At 43.5% G+C, this 24309-nt stretch overlaps 1 protein-coding gene across 3 annotated transcripts in view; it reads left to right on the plus strand.

Moving 5' to 3' along the window:
- The window catches only part of LOC124879353 (ephrin type-A receptor 7-like), a 151311-nt gene extending 128882 nt beyond the window's left edge, over positions 1-22429 (plus strand). For 2 of the 3 annotated variants that reach the window (XM_047383871.1, XM_047383873.1), the window contains 11 exons: positions 3362-3470; positions 9477-9532; positions 13090-13215; positions 13710-13895; positions 15582-15643; positions 15854-15970; positions 16176-16262; positions 16990-17142; positions 19171-19361; positions 19442-19606; positions 19681-22429. In XM_047383871.1, the coding sequence (XP_047239827.1) occupies positions 3362-3470; positions 9477-9532; positions 13090-13215; positions 13710-13895; positions 15582-15643; positions 15854-15970; positions 16176-16262; positions 16990-17142; positions 19171-19361; positions 19442-19606; positions 19681-19795 (1367 nt within the window). In that variant the 3' untranslated portion in view covers positions 19796-22429. Of the gene's footprint in view, positions 1-1336; positions 1694-3361; positions 3471-9476; positions 9533-13089; positions 13216-13709; positions 13896-15581; positions 15644-15853; positions 15971-16175; positions 16263-16989; positions 17143-19170; positions 19362-19441; positions 19607-19680 lie in introns of those variants that run through there. The other variant, XM_047383874.1, reaches the window with a different exon arrangement.
- Positions 22430-24309: the final 1880 nt, after the last annotated feature.

Below are 24309 nucleotides of genomic sequence, written 5' to 3' on the forward strand. Positions count from 1 at the left end.
TCTATGAAAATGTCATCATTATCTGTGGTTCGGACTTGGTTCAGTTGATGTTCCTTCAGCATTTTTTACGTATTTAATAAAGAAGCAGAGCAGGTTAGTAGAAATGAACTTAAACAGAGTAGCATTTAATAAAAATCCTACCCCATTGGGACTAAAAGTGTTTTAAAATAAAACATTTGTAAAATTATAGCCGCCTAAAGAAATAAAACCTTGCTTTTTTACTGACGACCAACAGAACCTGGATTGTGATCAGATGGATCAGTGGTGTTAGAGCATCCAGTCTGTTGTCAGCAACTAGTCCCTGCAGCCAGGCTTTGGGGTGGTAGGAGGTGGTATCATGGTATGGGCTTGAATCATTTCCTCTTCATGATGGCAGCAATAATGCAGAAAAGCCACCAAGATGATGAAAAACCAAATTCCAAACACATTCCAGATGCCTGGCTGAGGAAGAGGAGGGTACTGCTGCTGTCCTGACCTGTCCCCAACAGAAAAGGCCGAACCAGACATCAAAGATGAACCTGTGGTGTTGGACACCTGAAGACAGGTTTGCAGGAGGAATGGGACAAAATAAGACCTTGAACTCTTCATGGCCTCACTGCAAGAACAGCTTTATGTCCTGAGAGAAGGAATCATTAGAAAGTGGGAAAACTGCCCTGAAACAACTTTTTTATAATCTTGTCAAAGTTGTAAAAAGACCGAAATGAGGAATCAGGCTGGATCTATTCCAAAAGACATTTCAGCAGTTTTGACAAAAATGAGACGAGGTGGTAATGTAAATAATGTTTAACAGGTCAGGTCAGAACATTAAAGTGTGTATAATAAACTTTTTACACCTGTTCAACTGTCATCAGGCTGTAGCCAAGATGATTTTATTCTTTCATTAACCAAAATCAAAACAAATGTAGAAAAGGAAAAAGGTGTGCTACTTTACAAAAGAGATCATTAGGAGAAATCCACCATCTTCACATCTTAACTTCCACATAGCTCATTTATCTCCTGCACTGATAATATTTGCAGCAATAGTGTCATCATCCTTATAAGGCCGCTCCTTCCTATTTTAGAGGGTGTGACTTTGTGTTAAAACAGTAAACATTAAAATTCTTCATCCAGTTGTTCTTCCATTCTTTGAAGATTTTTAGGGTTTCTGTCTGTGAAATATATTTGAACTTAATGATTGCAAGATAATTTTTGATCTTGCAATAATTAAGACAACCTTTAAAGTTTTGTCTTGTGACTCAGCACTGTGATCCTTAAAATATGTTTTGTTTTCTTGACCTAAGAATGAGATTTTGACATTAGTTAAACAGTGAGTGCACTAATATTAATGAAACATTAGGAAATGGAACAGAAGTAGCTGTGACGGCCACCACCAGGGGACACCATAACACATCGAAGAGAGCTCAGCTGTGCTTAGGCAACATAACTGCTAAAAAGTAAGTGACGAGGAGACAGGCAGGGAGACATTAAAAGGATGTTAATGCTGTTGTCTGGACATGAGCAGGTGTATGAGCCACAAAACTAGCATGATTGAACTGCTGAAGTAACAGCTGACTGAGCAGCTGCTGATTGGTCTGTTATGTGTATGCATTTGGCAACTGCTCCTGTTGAATGTTGTACTTCCTGAGTACAGGAAGTACAACATTCAGAAGTGATCCACAGTAGACACAGTGTTAAGGATGGTGAGGGGAGTGAGTGTAAGGGGTGTTCTCCGGAAGTCCACTGTCATCTCCGCCGTCTTGAGTGGGCTAAGGTCCAGGTGGTTCTGACTTCAACAGTGGACCATCTGATTCACCCCCTCTCTGTATGCAGAGTTGTAACTGCCTTGGATTAGATCAATAACAGTGGTGTCATCTGCAAACTTCAGGAGTTTCACAGACGGGTTCGATGAGGTGCAGTCATTTGTGTAGAGGGAGGAGTGGGGGCCACCAGTGCTAATGGTTCTTGTGTGGGAATAAATGCTCCACAGCTTCACCTGCTGCAGCCAGTATGTCACGAATCTGGTGATCCATCGACAGACGAAGCCCCGCACTTCGAGCTGGGTGAGATTCTGGTGGAGGATGCCAGGGTTGATGTTATTGAAGGATGAGCTGAAGTCCACTAACAGGATCCTGGCATACATCCCTGGGTGGTTGAGATGGTGCAGGATGAAGTGTAGTCCCAAATTGACTGGATAATCTGCCCAATCCTTTAACTGGTAAGCAAACCACAGGAGGTCCAGCAGGGGGCCTGTGATGTCCTTCAGATGCTTCAACACCAGTCGCTCAGAGAGGATTTTATGACCAATGGCGACTATGTCTTGTCACCATGTCTTGATGGCTAAATGTATTTATTTGCTGACAGGCGTACAGGATAATGGTAAAGTAGGAGAGAATTTCACGCTACTCCAGAAACTTGTTGTAGATCTGAGTGAAGATTTCCTGGTCTCCTGATGCTGATAGATACTATATACATATTCCTCAGTGATCTTTGGTGCTTTAGGGGAGGGGTGTGTAGAGTAGTTGGTGGTGGGGTGCAGGTAGCCCTATTGTGTGGGAGTGAGACGTAGGTGAATAGGCTGGAGGTGTAAATGGCTGTTTTTCAAACCTACAGAAGAAGCTGTTGATTTCGTCAGCCACCAAGGGGGTCATCACAGCCTAGGGGGACGGGCTCCTGAAGTTAGTGATGATGTTTAAGCTCCTCCAAACTGCTGCTGGCTCATTAGCTTAGAAACTGTTTCTTTGCTTCTCGCTGTAGCTTCTTAGCTGCCCTGATCTCTTTGGTCTATGTGTTCCTGACCTGCTTATGCACTGCCCGGTCCCCACTACTGTAAGCCTCTTCCTTGGTCCAACGCAGCCTCCTCAGATGTAAAGTGAACCATGGTTTATTGTTGTATGTGTGAAAAGGTTTTGGTCTGCACACACTTTCCTCACAAAAGCTGATGTAGAAAAACTGCTCAGAGAGGACTGGGTGTTGCTTAGCAGTTGCTCTTTGATTAAAGTGACTGTAGTATAGCAGTGAAGCACAGCGCAAAACAGAAAAAAACACGAAGAGCGAGCGTAGTACTGAGGTGGCCATTCGCAGCACCATATTGTGTCACAAAAGACCCCTCCATGCATTTCTCTGTATCAGCATAGAACGGTTTGTCTTCCTGTAGCATCAATTTCCTTAGATGTTCAGGGTTAGGGTTAAAACTGCGACTAAAAAAACGACAAACTTATCTTTTTCCAAACTCATCCAAATTTTAAATGTGGGTTTATCTCCTGATCATTTATATTTATTCTGTTGTGAAACAAATAGATGGAAGACGACCGCTAAACTGGATGAAGAGACAGTGTGTAATTCCAGTGTTTTGTGTGGTTCTGACTGGTTCTGTTGGTTCCAGTGGCCCTGGTGTCCAGCGAACAGAACCCAGTGGTGATCATCATCATCGTGTCTGTGGCTGCCCTCATCATGCTGCTCTCCATGGGAGTGGGACTGCTCATCTGGAGAAGGTATAGTCCTTAATTTCCTGTCCTCCTCAGCAGGTTTTAAAGACCTCATTAACCCAATCACATCTAAATCCATCGCATTGTGATCCAGATTTTACTGATCCATCAGCGCAGCGAGAGAAGCAACAAGCCTGGAATTAGAATCCCATCACGCATCTGTTCATCCAGAATCAGAATACTAATCTCAGAGCGAAGTGATGGTTTTACAGTCGGAGTTAAAAAGTGCTTCAGAAAAGTAGAAATAAGCCTCCAGATTCAAAACTAGGAACAACACAATGTTAAATGAGTGTCTGTAAGTGAGCCTTATGAGGTTTTACAGTTTAAGGACCATAGATTTGCTCTGAGTTCTGTAATGAGCTCCTGTGACTGGCCGAGGAGGATTGTCCAGTACTGACCTCCAGTATTTGGACAGAACCTTGCTTTTATCATTGATCAGTGAAGAATCTGTTCATACAGTAAAATGGACCTAAAATCTGTTTACCTGAGTTTGTCTTGCAGGCTGGAAAGCTTTACTTTTCATTTTTCCATAAATCATTTCTTTAAATAAACCTGTCTGCTTTATGGTCTGATAATAAAATCTATCACTGCATAACAATAATAAGATTGAAACTTTAAAGCCGAGTGACTCAGAGGCAATAAAAAGTCACTTTCTCCTGCAGCAACCCAATTCTTCCAGGATGCTTCTCAGTCTGATCCAATCAGTGTTGTGTAAAATGAAACCGTAGAGGCTGGAGGATGAGTCAGACTGTCTGGGTTTAAAGCTGGGCTTTAGAACTGCAGCTTGGTCTTCAAACCAAAACCAGAATATCTCTACAGAGATCTGACATCAGTTCAGACAGTTCAGCTCCTCTTTGTCCTGTTTATTCCCAACTCTGTGTTCATTGTACGTGTTCTCCATCATTAGCCTATCCTGGAAGGTTATTCGACCTTTAAGAGCAGGTTTACACCGATGGTCAGCTCAGGGACTCATTTCTCTCTGAAGGTAAAATAATAAAAATGTACAGGTATCTGAGGCCAGTTCAGCCTGTAGAAACTTCAGATATTTCCTGGAGTCAGTGGTGTTGCAAGCCTTTCAAAAGTGTGGGGGATGTTTGTCTGTGGGGGCATCGGCTATGAACTGAGATTCTTATTGGCTGTGGGTGTTTCGTTTTAATTTTAACATAACTTCTGCCTCTCTGTCATCATCACTCCGGGCCCCATCTTCGAATACATCCTAAAAACATTTAAAGCTAAACTGGGGACTTTATAAACACTTCACAGATGCACCTGGGATGGAAATAAGCATCACACACACACTGTCTGCTTCAGTTGACCTCTTTCACAAACTGTAACTAAAACATAGTATAGTTTAAAACTACATTTATTGAATTACTGACCTCTGAACCTTCATGTGCTTTCTCTGAATCTGATCCCTCCTGCAACTGCCTATCCTAAACCAGAAGGGTGCAGTAATAAAGATCGGGCTTAAAATAATTTAAATACTTGATGGCTGCAGTTTACACAAAAAAGTTTAATCCAAAAAAATATATTTATTTTTTCATGTAAATTGGCTTTTAGCTTTTTACAGCAATATCACTTACAGGATTTCTCTTGAAAAAGTTGTCAATCTTCTCTTGCCTTTTACTTGTCTGCATCTTAATTATACAAAGTGACAAAAAGATCATTAAAAGCTCGACAGTGTCGTGAATCTGGTGGACATGACAAAGAGACTGCTTTTTCTAGCTAACATATGCTAGCACGTCCAGAAAAACAATATGTTAGCAATAATCGACTTCTGTGTCAATACATAGCGGGGTTTCCTCAGCATGGACTGAAGGTAAGACAAACACAAGACAGGTGAGACTTAAGGCGGGACAGCCAATCAGCAGCCGGTGTCGCGTTTTAACAGGAGATGGAGGGGAAGAGGAACGAGATGGAGGGGGCAAATACAGCGAGCGCAATACGGAGGAAAAAGACTGGAAGTGCTGTGGGAAAAGTCTGGGTGTTAAAACATCCACATCCCCCATGGTTGCGACACCCATGCCTGGAGTTAACCAGATGGTTGAGGTCCTGAAATCTAACCGATCATCACATCCAAACAAACAGTGAAACTAAAAAAAGAAGCAGAACAGTTCTGGGATCCTGGTGTTCCTCACTGATGGAGCATCAGATGGATGTGTTGCTCCAGTCTTTGATGCTGAAGATAGAGATATGGATCTACTGCTCTATCTACATTCCAACCCTCACCTATGGTCCTGAGAAATAGATCTGGACTGAAAGAACCAGATCCTGGACACAAGCAGCTGACATGGGTTTCCTCTGTAGGGTGGTTGGGTTCCGCCTTGCAGGTGAAGAAAGGAGCTTCATCATATGGAAGAGGTTGTAATGCAGCTGCTGCTTCTCTATATCAAGAGGAGTCAGCTGGGGAAGGTTCATCTGAACAGGATCATCCAAGAAACCTCCCTCTTGAAGGAACCAGAACTTTACCTGAGTTCAGTGCAGAGAGGTGTGTTTGGGTTTCCATCTTCGATCTCTTAACTGTGACGTAACCCAAGATAAGCGGAACACAACTGGATTAATGGATGGATGGTTAGTTGGTCCTTAATATTGTTGATTTTGACCCATTCCAAACTTTTCTTACTTCCACATCAGAACTTTTTTTGTCTCTTTGTGAGTTGGAGAACTGCATCTAAATGAGCTCACAGCAGGTGGAAGTGACCAAACCAGGGCCACGTTCTGACCCAGCTGATGCAGGTGGACAGCATGAAGTACAGCTGTGGACACACTGAGGACCAACTGATGATGCAATGCTGTGGGCAGAACACTGAGGGGGACGGTTTCCAGATAGAACAGGTTAAATAAAACATAAAACAACAGAACACGAAGTCCAACTGAAGAACTGAATCACAAACAAGAACATTCCTTCATTTATGTCCTGACAGTATCTGATGATGGAGGCAGTGTTCTGCTGATTGTGAGCGGTCCATTCAGTCTGGTTGGTCTCATGAACTATAAAAACACAGAGAAGCTCAACGGTTAGGTCCGGTCACTCAGCTGAAGGATCCAAAGTTCAACACCAACGGTTTCCTTATTGAGTTCAAAGCTGCATGTCAGTAAATCAGAATCTTTCACGGCTGGTATAGATCCATTCCAAACAGTAATGTAGCTCACAGAACATTTCTGCTCAGTTTGATGGTTCTGGTTTAGAGCTAAAACCCATAAGTCAGTTTGACAGAAAATGAGAATGTCACATCAGTCCAATTAAGGTCTGCTTATGGAGCATCCATGCTGCCCGGACCACCAGACCCTTTAGGATCCATGTTGGACCGGCCTACTTTATGCATGCTCAGTAACAACTTCTGGGCCAGAAGCCAGATTAACGCCAGAGCTGCCATAAGGATTTTAAACATGTTACTCACTTTGTTTGCATGAAACGCTCAACATGCTGAAAGAAACCTGACAGAAAGACGTTAACCAGGCCTTATGCATGATCCAGAACTCCTGAAAACTGGATGAAGTTCATGAGAAAGGAGACACACAGCAGGTCTCTCCCACTCACTCACTCACACACACACACACACAGAGCACCGGTGCCTGACTGAGTCGGATCGACCCGGAGATTTGGAGCAGTGCTCAGTCCATCTTCAGGAAGTTCAGGCTTGACTGATCAGAGCAAGGATTGTTTTTCTGTTCACTGGCCAGATCTGAGTGCTGGTGTGTGTGTGTGTGTGTGTGTGTGTGTGTGTGTGTGTGTGTGTGTGTGTGTGTGTGTGTGTGTGTGTGTGTTTACAGCATAAGTTGGATAGGAGTAGCTAAAGGAAAAACAAAGATCCAGGATATTCAAGTTGAGGCCCTGTGATGGAAACCAGACCAGTAAAGGTTTCCAGTCAGAAGTGAACTGCTGTGGTCAGAAGTTTGATAGATGTATTGAATCGGTCAAAATTAACATCTGGAAAACTAATTAAAAGAATTCAAACAGGTAGAGCATTAATTTCAGCAGCAATAACACAAACCATAGTAAATTATTTATAATATTACAGCAACACACAATTCTATTCATAATATGTTTTTTATCTCTTCATAAACAGGTTATTTACACCTGCACAAACATTAATGCCACAACTTACTAGATGTAGACCTGGAGCTGCTTCATTCTAGCCATTTCCTGACATGAAGGTCTGCACCATCTGCCTCTATGTTCTCTTGTTTTTGGCATTTAGAAGAGTGGCTACATTATATGCATATCCTGGAAAACAGGAAGCCATGGGTTACTAAACAAAGTTCCTACAAACTCTGTTCAACTTAAGAGAAATGAAAAATGTGTTGGCTGATTTGTTTAAATAAATGTTCTCCAGTTGAAGGTTGGGTTTTATTACATTTTTCAGGGTGAAATTATTCTGCTGCAATAAGAGATGAATAATTTCCAGGCTTTAAAACTCATCTTTTATCAGAGGTTAGAGTGAAATACCTGTGGAAGGTTCTGTAAATAGAAGTTGTCCAGAGATCCTCTTTTTATCTTGGTTATGGAGGCAAAAAAAAGAGACGAGAGGCAGGAAATGAAAGATGGAGAGACAAAGGTTTGGAGGAATAAAGACCTGGCAGTGCATCACATTAGCAGGAGGTGATGAGGAGGAGGTGACGAGGACGATGGTGGAAGGTATGGAGGAGGTTGGGAAGCAGTCTCCTAAAGAAGAGGAGCACATTAACCTCCTGAAAGGAGAATTATGGACAGAGAGCCAGTAGAGAGGAGCCTGAATAAAATTTTTTCCTCAGTTTTTTCCTCCAGCAGCTCAGATCCATCCTAAGCAAAAATTCAAATATACTTTTTTATTAATTTAAGAAAGGGAACTAAAGGTTCTGTTTCTTGTTCTGTTTCATTTGATCTCACACTTTTGAGCTTATGACATTTAATTTTCTGTTTTTGAATCAGAGGTTTCCATCATAGACATGAATGTTAGATTTACTTTAATGATTAATTTGAACAGTTTTTGAGAAACTGGAACATAAAGAAAAGGTCCACTTCAGATTCGCTAGAGATGCACCGATCGGGCTTTTCCTGGCGACGGCAATTTCCTTAGAGTTCTGACTTAATGACTCAGATTTACCAGATAAAAGATTCTTTGTTTAAGGTAGCAGCTGAAAAACTGAAGATTATCCCCAAATCATCTGTTCACACATTTTATCTGTTTTGTGGTAAATTATCACAAACTGTTTAGACTGAAGATGATGGAAGTTCTTAGTTTTGATGCATAAGACTCATTGAGCCCATTAAGAGAAAAACTGATCCGGATCTCTGGTTGGGTCCTGACTCGATATTTCCACATATATCCTGGCCAGGATTCTCCAGAACGCCGACCTCAAGCAGATGGGTTTATCCATCAGCTGGACAGACTGGAATAAAACCTGTTTATATCCTGCTGGGATACAACTGGGATACATAAAATCCCAGTTGTTCATGAGTGTGAAATTAAACACAGAGCTGCATGCTGGAGTACATCTGTGTGTGTGTGTGTGTGTGTGTGTGTGTGTGTGTGTGTGTGTGTGTGTGTGTGTGTGTGTGTGTGTGTGTGTGTGTGTGTGTGTGTGTGTGTGTGTGTGTGTGTGTGTGTGTGTGTGTGTGTAAGCTGAGGTTCATTTCCCATTCACATCATAAATATGTGCATTAAAATTACGTGTTTTGGAGGTTTGGCAGATTTTACTCTCAGAACCATCATCAGTTTTTCTTAATCCAACATGTTGACTCGGATCAGATGGGAAATCTGTTTTCCTCTCAGTTTTAAATCCAACAGAGGAGGGATCATGGGGAGCATGCTTCTCTGCAGTGATGTGAAGGATAAGAGCTGTGCACATACACTCTGCATGGATGGGAGATGGTTCAATGTCATTAAACCGCAACTTGAACTGATCTTTTTTGCTCATCTGAACATCTCAGTTCCTCTCTTGATCCGTGAATAATCCGAGTGTTGCTGGAGTTCAGATCCGATCTCTGGTGCTGCAGGATAATCAGCCATTTGTGTTTTGTCTTTGCAGACAATGCGGCTACAGCAAAGCTTCTCAGGAGGGAGACGAGGAACTTTACTTCCAATGTAAGTCCCAACACTCTTTCCAGTACCACAGCATCCCAATTTGGAGGAGGAATGGGTTTACTGGAGCACACCTGAGGCATTAATTCTTGATTTTGAGAGCGTGTTTGACTGGTTTTAACCCACTGTTTGAAATCAGGATGAGAGGTGTAATGAACCACAGATGGAGGAGAGGAAGCTGCAGAATCCAGCAGAGGGTTTTCTAATGTTCTACACTCTGTTATAGAAGTTTCTGTTTCAGTGTTGGGTCGGGTCGCTCTGCTCACAGCAGGCTGATACCTCAACACTGGCTAAATGTTCCTTGTGGGGAACCGGTTTTCCTGTTTCTGCTGCTGCTTTAGTATTGCTTCTGATACTCTGTTTGTTCCTGTGCAGTTCCTAAAATCAGTGAGTGTGCTTATTTAATCTCCCAGCATGCTTAGCTCTCTAGAGAGGTTTGGAGTCTGATGAATTTTAAGCCGGAGCTGGTTGCTGGTAATTAAATCTGCACAGAGACCCGCCATCATCTGACCTGCACACAGTAGCCTTTTTCCAACCTGAAGACATTTAGATCATCACCGTCCACCAGCAAAGCCGCCTGATCATGGTGCCGCAGGGCTGGATGTGTAAGAAACCTCTAGTCTGGTTCTTCAGTTCTTCTAGCTCCATCTGTTGGTCTGATCATGGTCTGGATCAACAGTTGTCCTGGCTTTCCGAAGGTCTTTAAAACAAAATTTTTGAGGTGTCTACTGGATTTGTTTTCCTGTTTCTGAAAGACAGGATTTTCATCTACTGGACGAGGTTCAGTTCTGATACCGGATCAGTTTCCTCACAGACAGCAGACCAAGCAGTCATGGTCAGGTACTGGACTGAAACACAGAGAAAAACTGCTAAAGAAAAGCTCTGAAAGGCCTTCGGGAAATCAGAAGAACTGCTCAGTAAGATCCCTTTCAGTAATTACAGGTCTGGGTCACAGGACGGAAATGAGGACTGGATCGGGACCGTCTTTCACACAGTTGTTTTGTGAGATGGCGATGTTGAAGAAACTGACTTGAAATCAAAGTTAGATCCCAGCTTCCTGCTTGTGTATGACTCATATTCCCATCAGCAGCGTTTTATTCTGACATCTGATGTCCCAGGTAGATATTTTCAGCCTTCAGAAATCTTCAGTTAGAAAGGTCTCCAACAAACTCTGAAAGCAGCCATGACGCAAAGAAGTGAAACTTGGTTTCTATTAATCAGCTGAAGCAGAAGGGATGACCTGAAGGTGAAGCTACAGAGAGGAAGAAGGTGGACATGAACACAGAGACTGCTGATTAATTCTTCACACCTTTAATTATTTCCTCTCACTGTTCTGCAGAACATGAACTCCAGAGTTCCCAGAGTTATTTATGAAACTGATCGAAGGTCAGTTTTATAAATAACTGTTTACTTCAATATTAAATTGCCACTTTTCCTCTTTGACAAGTGTGAACGTGGGCAGTTTCAAATGAGGGAAATAATCCATCCAAACCAACCAGACCCTGTGTGAAGAAGTGTTTATCCCCTAAACCCAAGGTTGATCCTGTTATTGGGACCCACTCTGCTTTGCAGAATTGATTTAATTTAGAGACATTGGAGGGTTTTCCAATCAGATTTAAAACCAGACTTTGACTAGGTGATTGTAAAACCTTCATTTTGTTTTTTGATCCATTCAAGGATGATCGTTGGATCATAGAGCACAGCAGCTCCAGACCATCACACTACCACCACCGTGAAAGACTGTAGGTATGAGGGTTAGCAGTGATTCTGGCCTTGGAACTCCCCCATAGAGGCTGTTTTTGCCCAGTCTCTCTTTCCTATTGTTGATTCATGACCTTTGACCTCCTGGATGAGTCATTGAGCGCATGGAGGGATTTTGGTAGGTCAACCTCACCAGAGAAGGTTCTCCACTGTTCCATGTTTTCTCCATGCGTGGATAATGGTTCTCGCTGTGGTTCTCTGCAGTCATAAAGCCTCAGAAAGGGTTTTGTAACTCTTTCCAGCCTGAAAGATGGGTTGGTTTAAGACATATCTAGCCTACTTCATGTTGTCAAATAGGTTCTGTTTAAGTGATTTCTTGACTCCACAGACCTGGGTGTTGCACTGAACCATAAATGTAATGAATCAGTTACTTGATGATTTAATTCTGTTTTCACATAGGACCAGGTTGGGTTGGAACTTTGCTCCTTTGATGAATGAAATCATCATTTGAAAACTGCTTCCTGTATTTACTCAGGTTATTTGTCTGGTGAAAAAGTAAAAACTTCCCTCAGCGCTGTATCTGTTAGCATGAGCGTGACCAATAACATGCATGGGATCAATAATCTGCTGGACAGATGCTCAGGATCCTGCAGCTGTAATCACATTTCACACCTCATTCCTGATTTTTGGGAAAGCTGCTGACCCTTTCCTGAAAGATTGTCCTGTAGAGTTCACTAACAAGGAACAGAGGTCAGCTGACCCAGGTTGAAGATGATTGGCTTTGTGCTGGTTGTCAGTGGCAGCAGCTTATGAAGATGAAGCTCAATGCGGAAGCAGCAGAACCTAAACTTATCAGTGATTAGTTTCCACAGCTAATCACATATTTAATGGAAGCAGCTCATAAGAGCTGGATGGATGGAGAGACAGGAGGTAATTTCTGCCTGCTGGGATCCTCCTGGAGCAGAAACAACTCCAACACGATTTACCTTCCTGTTTATTTGCTCTGGTTCTTTACTTTTACCAGATTTAGTCGAAGCATGTTTCTTTAATTTAAAATGTAACATTTTAATAAATAATTAGTAATGCCTTTTAGCTCATAGTTTGATGGATCTCCTGCTCCATCACACACACACACACGCACACGTGTCGTGGACTACAGCAGAACATATACATATACATCCAGATCAGTTATTATACAGTATAAATTCTTCTAACTCCACTCTCTGATGTTCATCACCTGCAACATTGTGTTCCAGGTGAGAAGAACTTGGAAAAGAGAACCGCCACTGGAAGAACACACAGTTTAGGTTGTGCAGGTCAGACTGCTGAGGAGAAAACATTTAAACTAGTCCTGCTCCACATGGAGCAGCGGCATACATTAAGATCCCTCTTCATCCAACCTTCACAATGACCACTGGTCTCTGTGTGGGTGATTAGATTCTCTGCAGAGTTTACAAACTCAGAGAAATGAGATGTAAGATGAAAGCCATCAGTGTAAGAATTAGAGTTTGGTTCTGGTTGGGAAGAGGTGGAGCAGAGCAGAATAACTCTGGGACTGATTGGAGGCTGTGGATCAAAGAGCTTCATGCTGAACAATCAGAGCCGGTCTTTGTTGACACCAATTTGTGTTCTGATGATGGAGCAAGGCAGACATCAGGGATCTTTTGTGTGGCTGCAGATGTTTGTTCCTGCTAAAAAACAGCTCCGCCTGTGCTTACTTCCTGCCAGGCTCTAATGGTGTGTGGGTTTCCCTGCCTGCTATCTCCGACTTTTATCTGCAGTTACTTTATTCAGAGACACCTGGGTTCTTATGATCATGTTGTGTTTAACCAAGACTGAGGATTTTTCTGTGATTCCAGTTAAAATCCCAACACGGAGAACCTACATCGACCCAGAGACCTGCGAAGACCTGCTGCAGGCCGTGCACACATTCGCCAAGGAGCTGGACAACCAGAGCATCAAGATAGAGAGGATCATGCACACAGGTACCTAGTTCCAGCTGTTGTTGGTGCAGATTCCTGAAGCTGAGGGCTTCATGGTCAACGGATTGGGCCAAATGTTGGGCCAGAATGTTGGTCTGATATCCTGACATCTCCATCTCCAAATATAAAACTTTCATCATGCTCAATTTATAACCAACAAAGATGGAATCATGAAAAACTTGTAATTTAAAAAGGAGTTAAAACCTGCTTTATTCATAAGCAAACATTAATAATGAGATTATCATTCACAGCAGATAGATTTGGGTAAATTTTCTGAGATGTTTCAAGGAAAGAACTGTCCACAGATGACTTGTTCCTCTCAGACAGATGCTGGAGTCAGTCTGACGGTCTCTTCCCCATGCTTCCCTGTTTCACCTGCACTCCCACGACATCATCCCAGCTTCAGAATGTGTCCACCTTGCTCGGCTGCAGCACCTCCATCCACGCACTGTCTGCTGACAGTGACCCTGACCTCTGCTGTCTGTCTCCCCCTGCAGGTGACTTTGGAGAGGTTTGCCGTGGCTGCCTGAAGCTGCCCAGTAAGAGAGAGCTGCCCGTGGCCATCAAGACGCTGCGGGCTGGCTGCTCCGACAAACAGCGACGCTCCTTCCTGAGCGAGGCCGGCATCCTTGGACAGTTTGACCATGGAAACATCATCCGGCTGGAAGGTGTCATCACCACCGGTGAGTTGGGGGTCATAGCTCAATAACTTTAGACTGAGGTCCAGAGGAGAGGTGCATGGAGCATACGCAGGAGGACAGACAGGTGGAGGTTAATGGAGCTGGCAGGGGGATGGAGAAGCTTTAAATAGTTGGAGCAGTTGGTGCTGCTAGCCTGATGGAGGTTTGTGTGTTTGAGCCTCAACACTCACAGCTCCGTGGCAACAGATGCGCATGATACAGTAATTGGTGCTTGAGACCCAGCAGGGGATGAAATACTCTCCAATACCTCCCACCATCTCTTCCACACACACACACACACACACACTCACACACACACACACACACACACACACAGACATTCACAGAGCCCCTCCACCTGCCCCCTCCCGCCTTCACCCAAACACCTGCTCACTCTCCTCTCCGCCCACACCCACATGCTGTCAGACTACAAATCACCTGTTTTCCATCACTTACCCCCCACAGCCTCCCCTCCAACACCTCCCCCACATCCCTCTACTGATCTCATTCCCTCACATGGAAAATAAATGCTCGGATCTCTGCCGTTTGGACAGGCCCAGTTCACTGCCCAGCCCTCCAATAAGACTGGACTACAGCTGACACTGAAACACGGATACATGAAGGAACTCCACCTTCTCCCAGATTTATTTGCAGGGAAACCAGCAGGAAGACTCAGACTGCATGTCTGACATAAAGCTGCACATAAAGGTGGAAATAAGTAGCTGCCAGCTCGCACCCACAGTGGGATGAACATGTTATTGTGCCCACTCTGTCTGAGAAAACCCGCTAACACATGACAGCGAGCTCAGTTTATTCATGCTGACAAATCCGTTCATCCCTCTACAACAGCTTCAGAAATCTGAGCAGAATAAGAGCTGAGGATGGACCAGCAGCAGCAGGACCATTGATGCATGTGGGGAATGAACCCTGGCCCGTCCAGCCCGGTCCAACAGATGAGCTGCTGTAACACAAACTACTAAAGAAGTTAATGCTGGTTCTGATAGAAAGGTGCATCACAGTTTGCTGGTCATGGGGCTGCAGAGCAGTCAAGGTTCATGCTGACCCTGTCCACCACTGAAAGAACCAACAATGTTCACCGGAATATGAGCAGTGCTGCGTTCAGACGTTTAGTGTATTTTCTAATGGGGACAAAGGTGATTTGGGATTTTCCACCTTAGAACTGAGCTAAACGGACCTCCCTGTGTGCAGTGAGGTCACCAGACATACATATTAAAATGCTTTAATTTCAGTCTGTAGTCCAACGTTTCTTAACTTTGCTTCATCATCACTTATTTTTCATCATGTAAAGCACTTATAAAGCACCATAAACCTGCCTTGCCTATACTTACACAACCAGTAGGGAGAGGGGTTGGTCCAGTACCAACTGGTTCAGGGTCTAGGGCTGGTCTGTGGCCCCTGGAAGAAGACCCCTGAGAAGCAGCACCTCCCTCCGAGAGGCTGGATCAGACTGCAGACCAACCCTGTTGCCACCATTCCCAGTTTCAGATTAATTCTGGCTAAAAAGGTTTTGCTTTAATTGGATAAAGATGACTGATGTGGATGTTTCAGATAAACGTGCTGCAGATAAATCTTGCAGAACTGACTGGACCTGGATTATTCTGACCCTGCTCTCCTCCCCCAGTGATTCCCACAGACTGATTGCCTCCGCTCTTCTTTGTGTGTCTGCAGGAAACACAATGATGATCGTGGTGGAGAGCATGGCCAACGGAGCCTTAGACTCCTTCCTCAGGGTAGGGCTTTCTCTGCACTCATCTTAAACCTTCATGTTTAACTAACAATCATGTAGAGTTTTTCACAAATGAGGATTTGTGCCCCGGTGACCTGAACTTGGTGAAATGGAGGAGTGTGAGGGTGGCACAGCTCATTATGGTCATTATAAAACAGATTCTGCTGAAAGCTGCTGGAAAGGTTCAGCTAACATCCTTCTGTGGTCTCCTCAGAAACATGACGGCCAGCTGAGCGTCATGCAGCTGATGGACATGCTGACCGGAGTGGCTTCAGGGATGAAGTACCTTACTGAGATGGGCTTTGTGCACAAACGGCTGGCAGCACACAAGGTGAGGCGAGATGAGGATTTCACACCTTGATTGCTTGGTGCCTCCAAATGTTTCCAACATGAACGCAGCTTTGGTCTCTAGTGAAAGTTGAGAATGCGAACCAGCTCAATGGCCAAGGTTCTGCACACAATCAAGGACTTTGACTTTGTTTCACCTGCACTCAGGGTACAGACATTAGCTTTAAAATGTCATCTTCACTTTTCAGGTTCTGGTGAACTCTAACCTGACCTGCAAGGTGTCGGGCTTCAGACCTCTTCAGGAGGACAAGATAGAGGTCATCTACACCACTCTGGTAAGACCAACCTCAGATATTTCCTGGATTTATTGTTCTGCTCTGCTGCTTCTTGATGAGAACATCTGAGCTGCTCATGAGCATCTTCTTTTTATCAACGTGAACATGCAACAACCTGCAGAACACTTCACATTTCACCAGATTTCTGCCATGGTGTCATCGGACGGGGAGGCAGAACTAATTTGCCACGTTGTTCCGGAAAAACAAAAATAAATGAAGGTGATGTTAAAGGCAATTAAACCAGAGTAGGGACGGCGAAGAAGAGGAATAGACCTTTTTCCCGCCGAGCAGTTTAATGTGTGGTACAGCATACGCGGTTGTAAAAATTGAGGTTTGCGTGGACATGCCCGGCGGATGTCCCGGAGTACTATGTTTTGCTGTTTACTGCAGCTGGTTCTGAAACAGTTCTGAAGTTGGTTTTAACTCTGCTGGTTCTAAAGCAGTTATAATATTGAGTTTTACTGCTGATGATTCTGGAGCAGTTGGGGTTCAGTACAGTAATGACTAGATGTTTTAAAGTGGTTTTATTGGACCTTAATGAGTTCTGAGGGAACATTAGTTAGTTTGAGGTCATGTGATCGGGTTTACAAAAGGAAATAGAACCTTGTGGGTTTGATCTGAACTGAACCAAGTCGCCTCCTGCTTCCCTTGTTCTTTTAGAAGTTCTGAGGAAACAATAAAGCATCACTTTGTGAGCTCTTTAACACCCTGTCTCTTCTCCCTGCAGCATGGAGGGAAGAGCGTGGTTCTGTGGACCGCACCAGAGGCCATCCAGTACCACCGCTTCTCTTCAGCCTCCGACGTCTGGAGCTTCGGCATCGTCATGTGGGAGGTCATGTCCTACGGAGAGAGACCCTACTGGGACATGGGAACCCAGGATGTGAGTTGATTATTACTTTTTAATTAGAACCTGTAACACCCCACCACCACTGAGATGTGGACCCAAACCGCCCCGCGAGGACCTTATTTATAGAAAGCACAGCACCTCAGAGCTTCTGTAGACTCTAAGCCCCCTTCTATAAGGCAGTTCAGCTCCGTGACCAATCCTGTTTTCTCTTAAGGACACTCGGACCCCCCCTTTCTCCCCATCTCTTTCTTTAAAGAGCTGAAAATCCTGCAGCTTTCCCTGGAAGAGCGGATCAGAGCCAGGAGCCAGTTATTTCCACGCTGCACCCACCTCTTTGTCCTCTTTGCTTCAGACGATCATGCTGCAGAACCAGTCTGCTTTAACAGACAGCAGGTTATTCTGCACAGTGAACCACAGCAGGTTCTCCACATCATGGAAGATGGTTATATTGCTGGAATCCTATGCTTCATTAAGCAGAAAAGCTTTAATTCCTTTTGACACTGTAAAATAATAATTGCACTTCCTGCAGACAGGTGTAGATTATCCCTCTGTTCCATTTCTGAAGGTTTAGATTTAATATGCATGAGTTTCTGAGCAGGAACAGGAACAACAGACTTCTCCTCTCATTTTTTTTTGATGCCCTTTCATGAAGTTTCCTTTCAGCTGCTGTTATATTATCAAACTTTCCAATAGAGAGGTCAGAGGTGAAGCTTGTAGAGCAGCAGGGATTTTAATCCACTTTAAATTGAGACATTATATCATAACAGGATTTCTGCTCAGCCCGTCCACCTGTGATCCGACGTGGCCTTTACCTAACGCCTCTGATTAAATGGAAAATGTCAAATGCCAAGAAGCATTTTATGAATGCTCTTTAGTCAGATAGAAGCTTAAAGGGCTCACCGAGGAGAGGCCTTTATGAAATCATGCTGCTGATGGATGTCGTTCTGCTGATTATATGCTGTGGTTTTATTGGCTCACTTGTGTTTGCTGAAGTGGCTGGTGTGAGAGGAAGACTCCTGTGAGGTGGTGCAGAGCTAACGTTAGTCTGATGAAGCTATAATAACCCAGAAATTACAGGAGTGCTTCCTAAACACAAAGTTAGGTCTGGGTTCTGTAGGAACATCACAGAGTCTCCACAGCCTGTCAGAGAAAACAGGATTTTATCAATGAAGAGGAAACAAATTCTTTATGATTCCACTTCATTTAGTTCAATGTTAAGGTGTTTCTGAAGGATTTAGCTCCAGCATCTTCTGAGGGAGGTTGAACAGCTTTGGTCAGATGTTTCTATCCAGTCATTTTTAAAAGCAAGGATTAAACAGAACTTTGTGGTTTCGCCTTGTTGATCAAACTGTTCCTCTTGGTTCTCCTACCTGAGGTGGAAGTTTGAACTCTACTGTTTTCCTCCTGAAACCCAGCAGTCCTGTGGGAACTTTTCCATTTCCACCTAAACTAATAAATGAAGAAATCCAAATCATATTTTCTAAGATAAGGTTTTTTTTTTTTGTTAACCAGCCTACAGGATACTGTCTGATAGAGGAAATTAAACAGTTCTGATAATAGACACCAGAGCATTGTGATGTTCCATCTAATATCCTGAGAATCGTTCCTGAAGACACAGAATATCCTGCTGAAAGACCTCCGTGTCTTTATAGCATGGTGATGGATGTCTGCAGGGATGCTGCTCCTCTTTGCAGCACAGCTTTTAGGCTGCTGGTTGATCCTTGGCACAGTGGTAGCAGATATCTGGTCAGGTCTGGTTTCCAGCTGGTTCTGAGAGATGCTGTGTGCACGGTCCCATGCAGCCGTGGGCTCCACAGGAATTATTAATGGAAACCAACTCCTCCTCTGTAAACAGAGGTTGGAGGTAATTTAATAACGTGTTTAAGTAGGACAACACTCACCCACCTCCCTGCTCTCCTGTCCCTTAAGCATGTATCTAATTATAGAGTTAGTAGTGGAGAATATCTCATCTGACGCTATTGATTTCCTGTGTGTGTGTGTGTGTGTGTGTGTGTGTGTGTGTGTGTGTGTGTGTGTGTGTGTGTGCGTGTGTGTGTGCAGGTAATAAAGGCCATCGAGGACGGCTTCAGGCTGCCTGCTCCGGTAAACTGTCCTCAACATCTGCACCAGCTGATGCTGGACTGCTGGCAGAAGGAGAGGACGGAGAGGCCCAGTTTCAGCCAGATCCACTCAGCGCTCAGTAAAAGCATCCGATCTCCGGATGGGATCGGCTCGTCCACACTGGCCCGCAGGTACTGACGCAGCACCGGCTCTGTCATCTGATGTCACGACGCTTCATGCATTCAAAGTTCTAACGTTTGTGCTCCTCCAGAACGCTGAGTTCATCCATCACCCTGACTGAGCGGCCACTTCCCACCTTCCCGTCCTTTAACTCTGTGGGAGAGTGGCTGGATGCTGTGGATATGGGCCGATACAAGGACAACTTCACTGCTGCAGGATACTGCTATCTGGAATCTGTGGCTCGGATGACCGTACAGTGAGTGGCTCCTCCAGCTTTGTGCTTCAGTAACACATGTGACACACAGCTTCTGAATGTTTCTGTGTCTGCAGAGACGTCCTGAGCCTCGGCATCACCTCCGTGGATCATCAGAAGCTGATCCTGGCAGCCATCCAGACACTCCGGGCACAGGTGATCCAGATGCATGGCCGGGGGGTGCAGGTCTGACTGGTGGACTCACCTAGCTCCGGTTGCTGCAGCACACCTATAGGTGTGTAGGTGGAGAGGACGCAGGAGCTCTTCCACACTGAAGGAATGACGAGCAGATGTTTCACTCCTCTTGCATTCCTTCATCCCTACTTCCTGTTTTCAAAGAGGAGATGAGTGGTCTGACCTGAGAACTGCAGAATAGGGATGTCATGTGACTTATTGTGACTTCTACCGGCTGCTTCTGGCTGACTCTGGATCAGAGCGTTCGACAGGTTTGGCCCTGCAGCTCATTTTGGTGAAATTTCCCTTTAAGACGAACCTTCTGGGAGACAGGAGCTCATGTTACCAAACAGCGCTGATCCGATTGAATGAATAACTGGTCTCACCGCAGCAGCTGAGGATGCTGGAGCTGTCCAAGCAGACCGAGCTTCAGTCAGTGACAACGTTCTTATATTGCTTCTGTCCCAATCAGAGTCTGGTGGTGAAACAAACAATGTAAAAGGTTCAAACTTTGCTTTCATTGGTGGGTTTGGTTTTTCTCTTCTCCTTGGTGCTTTTCCCTGGTTTTCTTTGTGCTGGATGTCATCTCAGTCACAGAATCCTCCTCATGTTTCTGCAAACACAGGGTACATCACAAAAAATGTGTAAATCAGAGAAAAAGTTCATTATTTGTTGTCACTCATTTCAGTAAGTGAAATTGGCATATTATATAGATTCATAACACATAGAGCAAAGTATTTCAAGCCTTCATATCTTCATATGTTGATTATTCTAGCTTCAAGATAATCCAAAAGTCCCAGATAATTAGAACACTGTGAAAAAGTTAAATATTGGAAACTCATTGGGTCTCACCCTAATCAGCTAATTACTTACAAACACCTGAGCCTCTAGATGGTCTCTCAAAGTGGGTCAGTAGGAGACACAATCATGGGGATTGCTGCTGACTAGAAAGATGTCCAGAAGACAGTTCTTGACACCCTCTTCAAGGAAGGGAAACCACAAAAGGTCATTCCCAAAGAAGCTGTCATTCCCACACAGCTCTGTATCCAAGCATATTCACAGAAAATTGAGTGAAAGGAAAAAGTGCACCAGGAACAGGGATAACTGCAGCCTTGAGAGCTTTGTCAAGCAGAATCCATTGAAGAGTTTGGGGGAGCTTCACCGGACCTAGGATGTAGTCAGCATATCAAGAACCGCTACGCACAGACAGATCCTACACCTGCGCTACAAGCGTCTTACCTGGGCTGAGGAGAAACAGAACTGGACTGTTGCTCAGTGGTCCAAAGTTTTCTTTTCAGATGAAAATAAAGTTTGCATTTCATTTGGGTCCCAGAGTCTGGAGGAAGAGTGGAGAGGAACAGAATGTTGTTTAAAGTCCAGAGGGAAGTTTCCACAGTCAGTGATGATATGGGATGCCATGTCATCTGCTGGTTCTGGTCCACTGGGTTTTCTGAAGTCCACAGTCAACACAGCCATCTACCAGGACATTTTATAGTGCTTCATGCTTCCTTCTGCTGACAAGCTTCATAGAGATGCTGATTTCATTTTGCAGCCGAACTTGGAAGCAACCCACACTGCTAAAGGTACCAAGAGCTGGTCCAATGACCGTGGTTGTACTGTGCTTGATTGGTCAGCAAACTGGTCAGACCAGAACCCCATAGAGAATCTGTGGGGTTCTGTCAAGAAGAAGAGAGACACCAGAACCAACAATGCAGATTACCTGAAGGCTGCAAAGCAACCTGGGCTTCCCGAACACCTCAGCAGAACCACAGGCTGATCTCATCCATGCCACGTCGCATTAATGCAGTAATTTATGCAAAAGGAGCCCCAACCATTGAGTATTGAGTTTATAGAAATGAATATAATGTTCAGAAGTCTGACATTCCAGTTTTCATTTTCTGTAAGCCAGAATCTTCAAAGTTACAAGAAATAAAGGCTTGAAATATTTCACTCTATGTGTGATGAATCTATATTATATATGTGTTTTACTTCCTGACGTGAATATTGAAGTTTTTCCTGATATTCTAGTATTTTACATGTATCCGTGGCAGCGAGGCAGACTCTGGAAGTTGGTCTGTTTTAAAGCTATTTATCCATATTTATTCTGTCCACAGAGGACGGTTTTATATGTCTTGTTCTGTTTGATTTGGACTCGGAGCTCGCAGTGGGGGGGTTGAACTGTCGGTACACAGTATCTGTGTATTCCTGAACATCTCTGCTTTAACTGGACTTGGTGGTTCTGTGACAGCATGTGTGATGGACTCCAGTATTTTATGTTACGATCAGATGATGTTGTTGCACTTCTTCTCTCTGTGCAGTGAGTTAAAGGTCTGGTTGGTTTGGATTTGTTCTGATTGACCCGGTCGCCACACTGAGCCAAGCTCCTAATGTTTAATACTGTAAATATGTATCTGAAAATGCCAAATCTATTTTTATAATTTGTTTGAACAATGTGTTGATTGATCTAATATCTGCTCACAGTGTAAAGGTCTTACTGGTTACATTTAGGGCCATAGTTTCCAGATTTGGAATATAAAACAGATTTTAAAAGTTTCTTTTTGTTAGTTTTTGATGATTTTTACCCGTTAGAAGGAAATCTGATGGCTGTTGCAATATTTAAACGTCTTATTAAAAAACTCCAACACTAACAAACGTTTCCATCTCTTTATTTCTGCTTCTTTACATCTGAAGCCAATTTTCCTATGGGACCAGCTCAGATCCCAATTATATAGAATCATCATGTAGTCGGATTCAGATCAGACCACATACAGTCTCTGATCCACTCTGATCCACTAAAATGGGGTTTGTTCAGACATACAGCACCTTCAAAAAGTATTCACACCCTTAAACCTTAGTTTATAATAACAGATCCACAAGAGAACTATTAATTGTGAGCTTCACAAATCTGACCTTCAGGAAAGAGTGGCAAGAAGAAAGATATTGATGAAAGAGATCCAGAAGAACTCCTGTTCGCAGTTTTCTACAAGCCATGTAGGAGACACAGCAGGCGTGGAAGAAGGTGTTCTGATCAGAGGAGACTAAGCCCACCGTCTCCACAGTAAAACATGGTGGTGGCAGCATCATGCTGTGGAGATGCTTCTCTTCAGCAGGAACAAGAAAAATGTGTGGAGGTAAATCCAAGGCAATCCTGGAAGAGAACCTGTTGGAGGATGCAGAAGACTTTAGACTGGGGTGGAGGTTCACCTTCCAGCAGAACAACCTAAAAATACAGTCAGAGCTACAATGAACGGTTTAGATCAAAGATGTTCTCCATCCAATCTGACTGAGTTATTTTCCTAGGAAAAAAGCCAGGGCTTCAGTCTATAGATGTGAAGCTGCTAGAGACATACCCCATAGGTGCTTCTACAAATTAATGACTAATCCCATTAATCGTAATTAATCTGTCACTGAAATAATCGCCAACTAATTTAGTAATCAAATAATCGTTAACTGGAGTAGAGACTCTAAAACATGCCATCTGCTGAAAGAACACCCCACTCAGAGCAGTTATTAAGCCAAAACTGAGCAAAATATATATACATTTTGCATTTAAGATGAAAAACCTGCTTTGTCTGTAAATATGCTCTATCCACAACTCCTCAAGTGGCATACTTGTAGCTTCACCTGGTTCAAATTCTGTAAAATATCTCCAATTAAGAACCTTTGGCTATTCGATTATTAATCGAACAAATACTTGACAGATTAATTGATTAGCAAAATAATAGTTAGTTGCAGCCCTACTGATATTAAAACAGGCAACAGGAAGATGGGAATAACTGTCACTAAATGCATAAACAGAACTGCGTTCACAGTCACTGTTTTCAGCTGAATCTATAGACTCTGTTAGGTCTTATAAGATCAGCAGCTGGTGTTTCTAAACCCTGAATAAAACCCTGAACTCCACAGATTGGAGATCAGAAAGGAGCATTCACAAACACCTCCAGATGTTTAAAACAGCTTATAAACCCTGACTGAAACCATGAAGCCCAAGCTAGAAACCCTGATAAGACAGTGTTGTTTAAAACAGGGTTTATAAATCAAACTGCTGATGTTCTGCAGGGTTAATAAGCCTGTGATCTGTGATCTGATTCTACTGACATAATATTGCAGATCTGCGCTGGTTCCTCACTGGGTTTTTACAGAACCACTTAAGAACCTTGTGTTAAGTGTAACACAGTACAATCATATGAAAAACACAGAGGCCACCTTTTGACACCTCAGATGGGTTTTTAGCTAATCATAAATAAGAAAAGCATCAGGAATATCAATTCTTGTTCTTACCTGTCCTGGGTCTCCACTTCATGTCTTTCATTCAGGCAATGTTGATAGTCTGCTGTTGATCCAGGTTGATCCATTTTCCCAGAAAGCCTCCACCAGGTGATTCCTCCATCACTTGTCATTCACCTTTGTTTCTGGACAGGTGGGCCTATCATTGTGGTAACAAAGACCTGATGCACAGACATGAAAACAGAATGTTGTTTTATCACATTTTCTTTCTATTATATGTTTGTTTCCAACAAAAAATGTTAAAT

The sequence above is a fragment of the Girardinichthys multiradiatus genome, chromosome 13, assembly GCF_021462225.1.
Source record: "Girardinichthys multiradiatus isolate DD_20200921_A chromosome 13, DD_fGirMul_XY1, whole genome shotgun sequence".
Lineage (NCBI taxonomy): Eukaryota > Metazoa > Chordata > Actinopteri > Cyprinodontiformes > Goodeidae > Girardinichthys > Girardinichthys multiradiatus.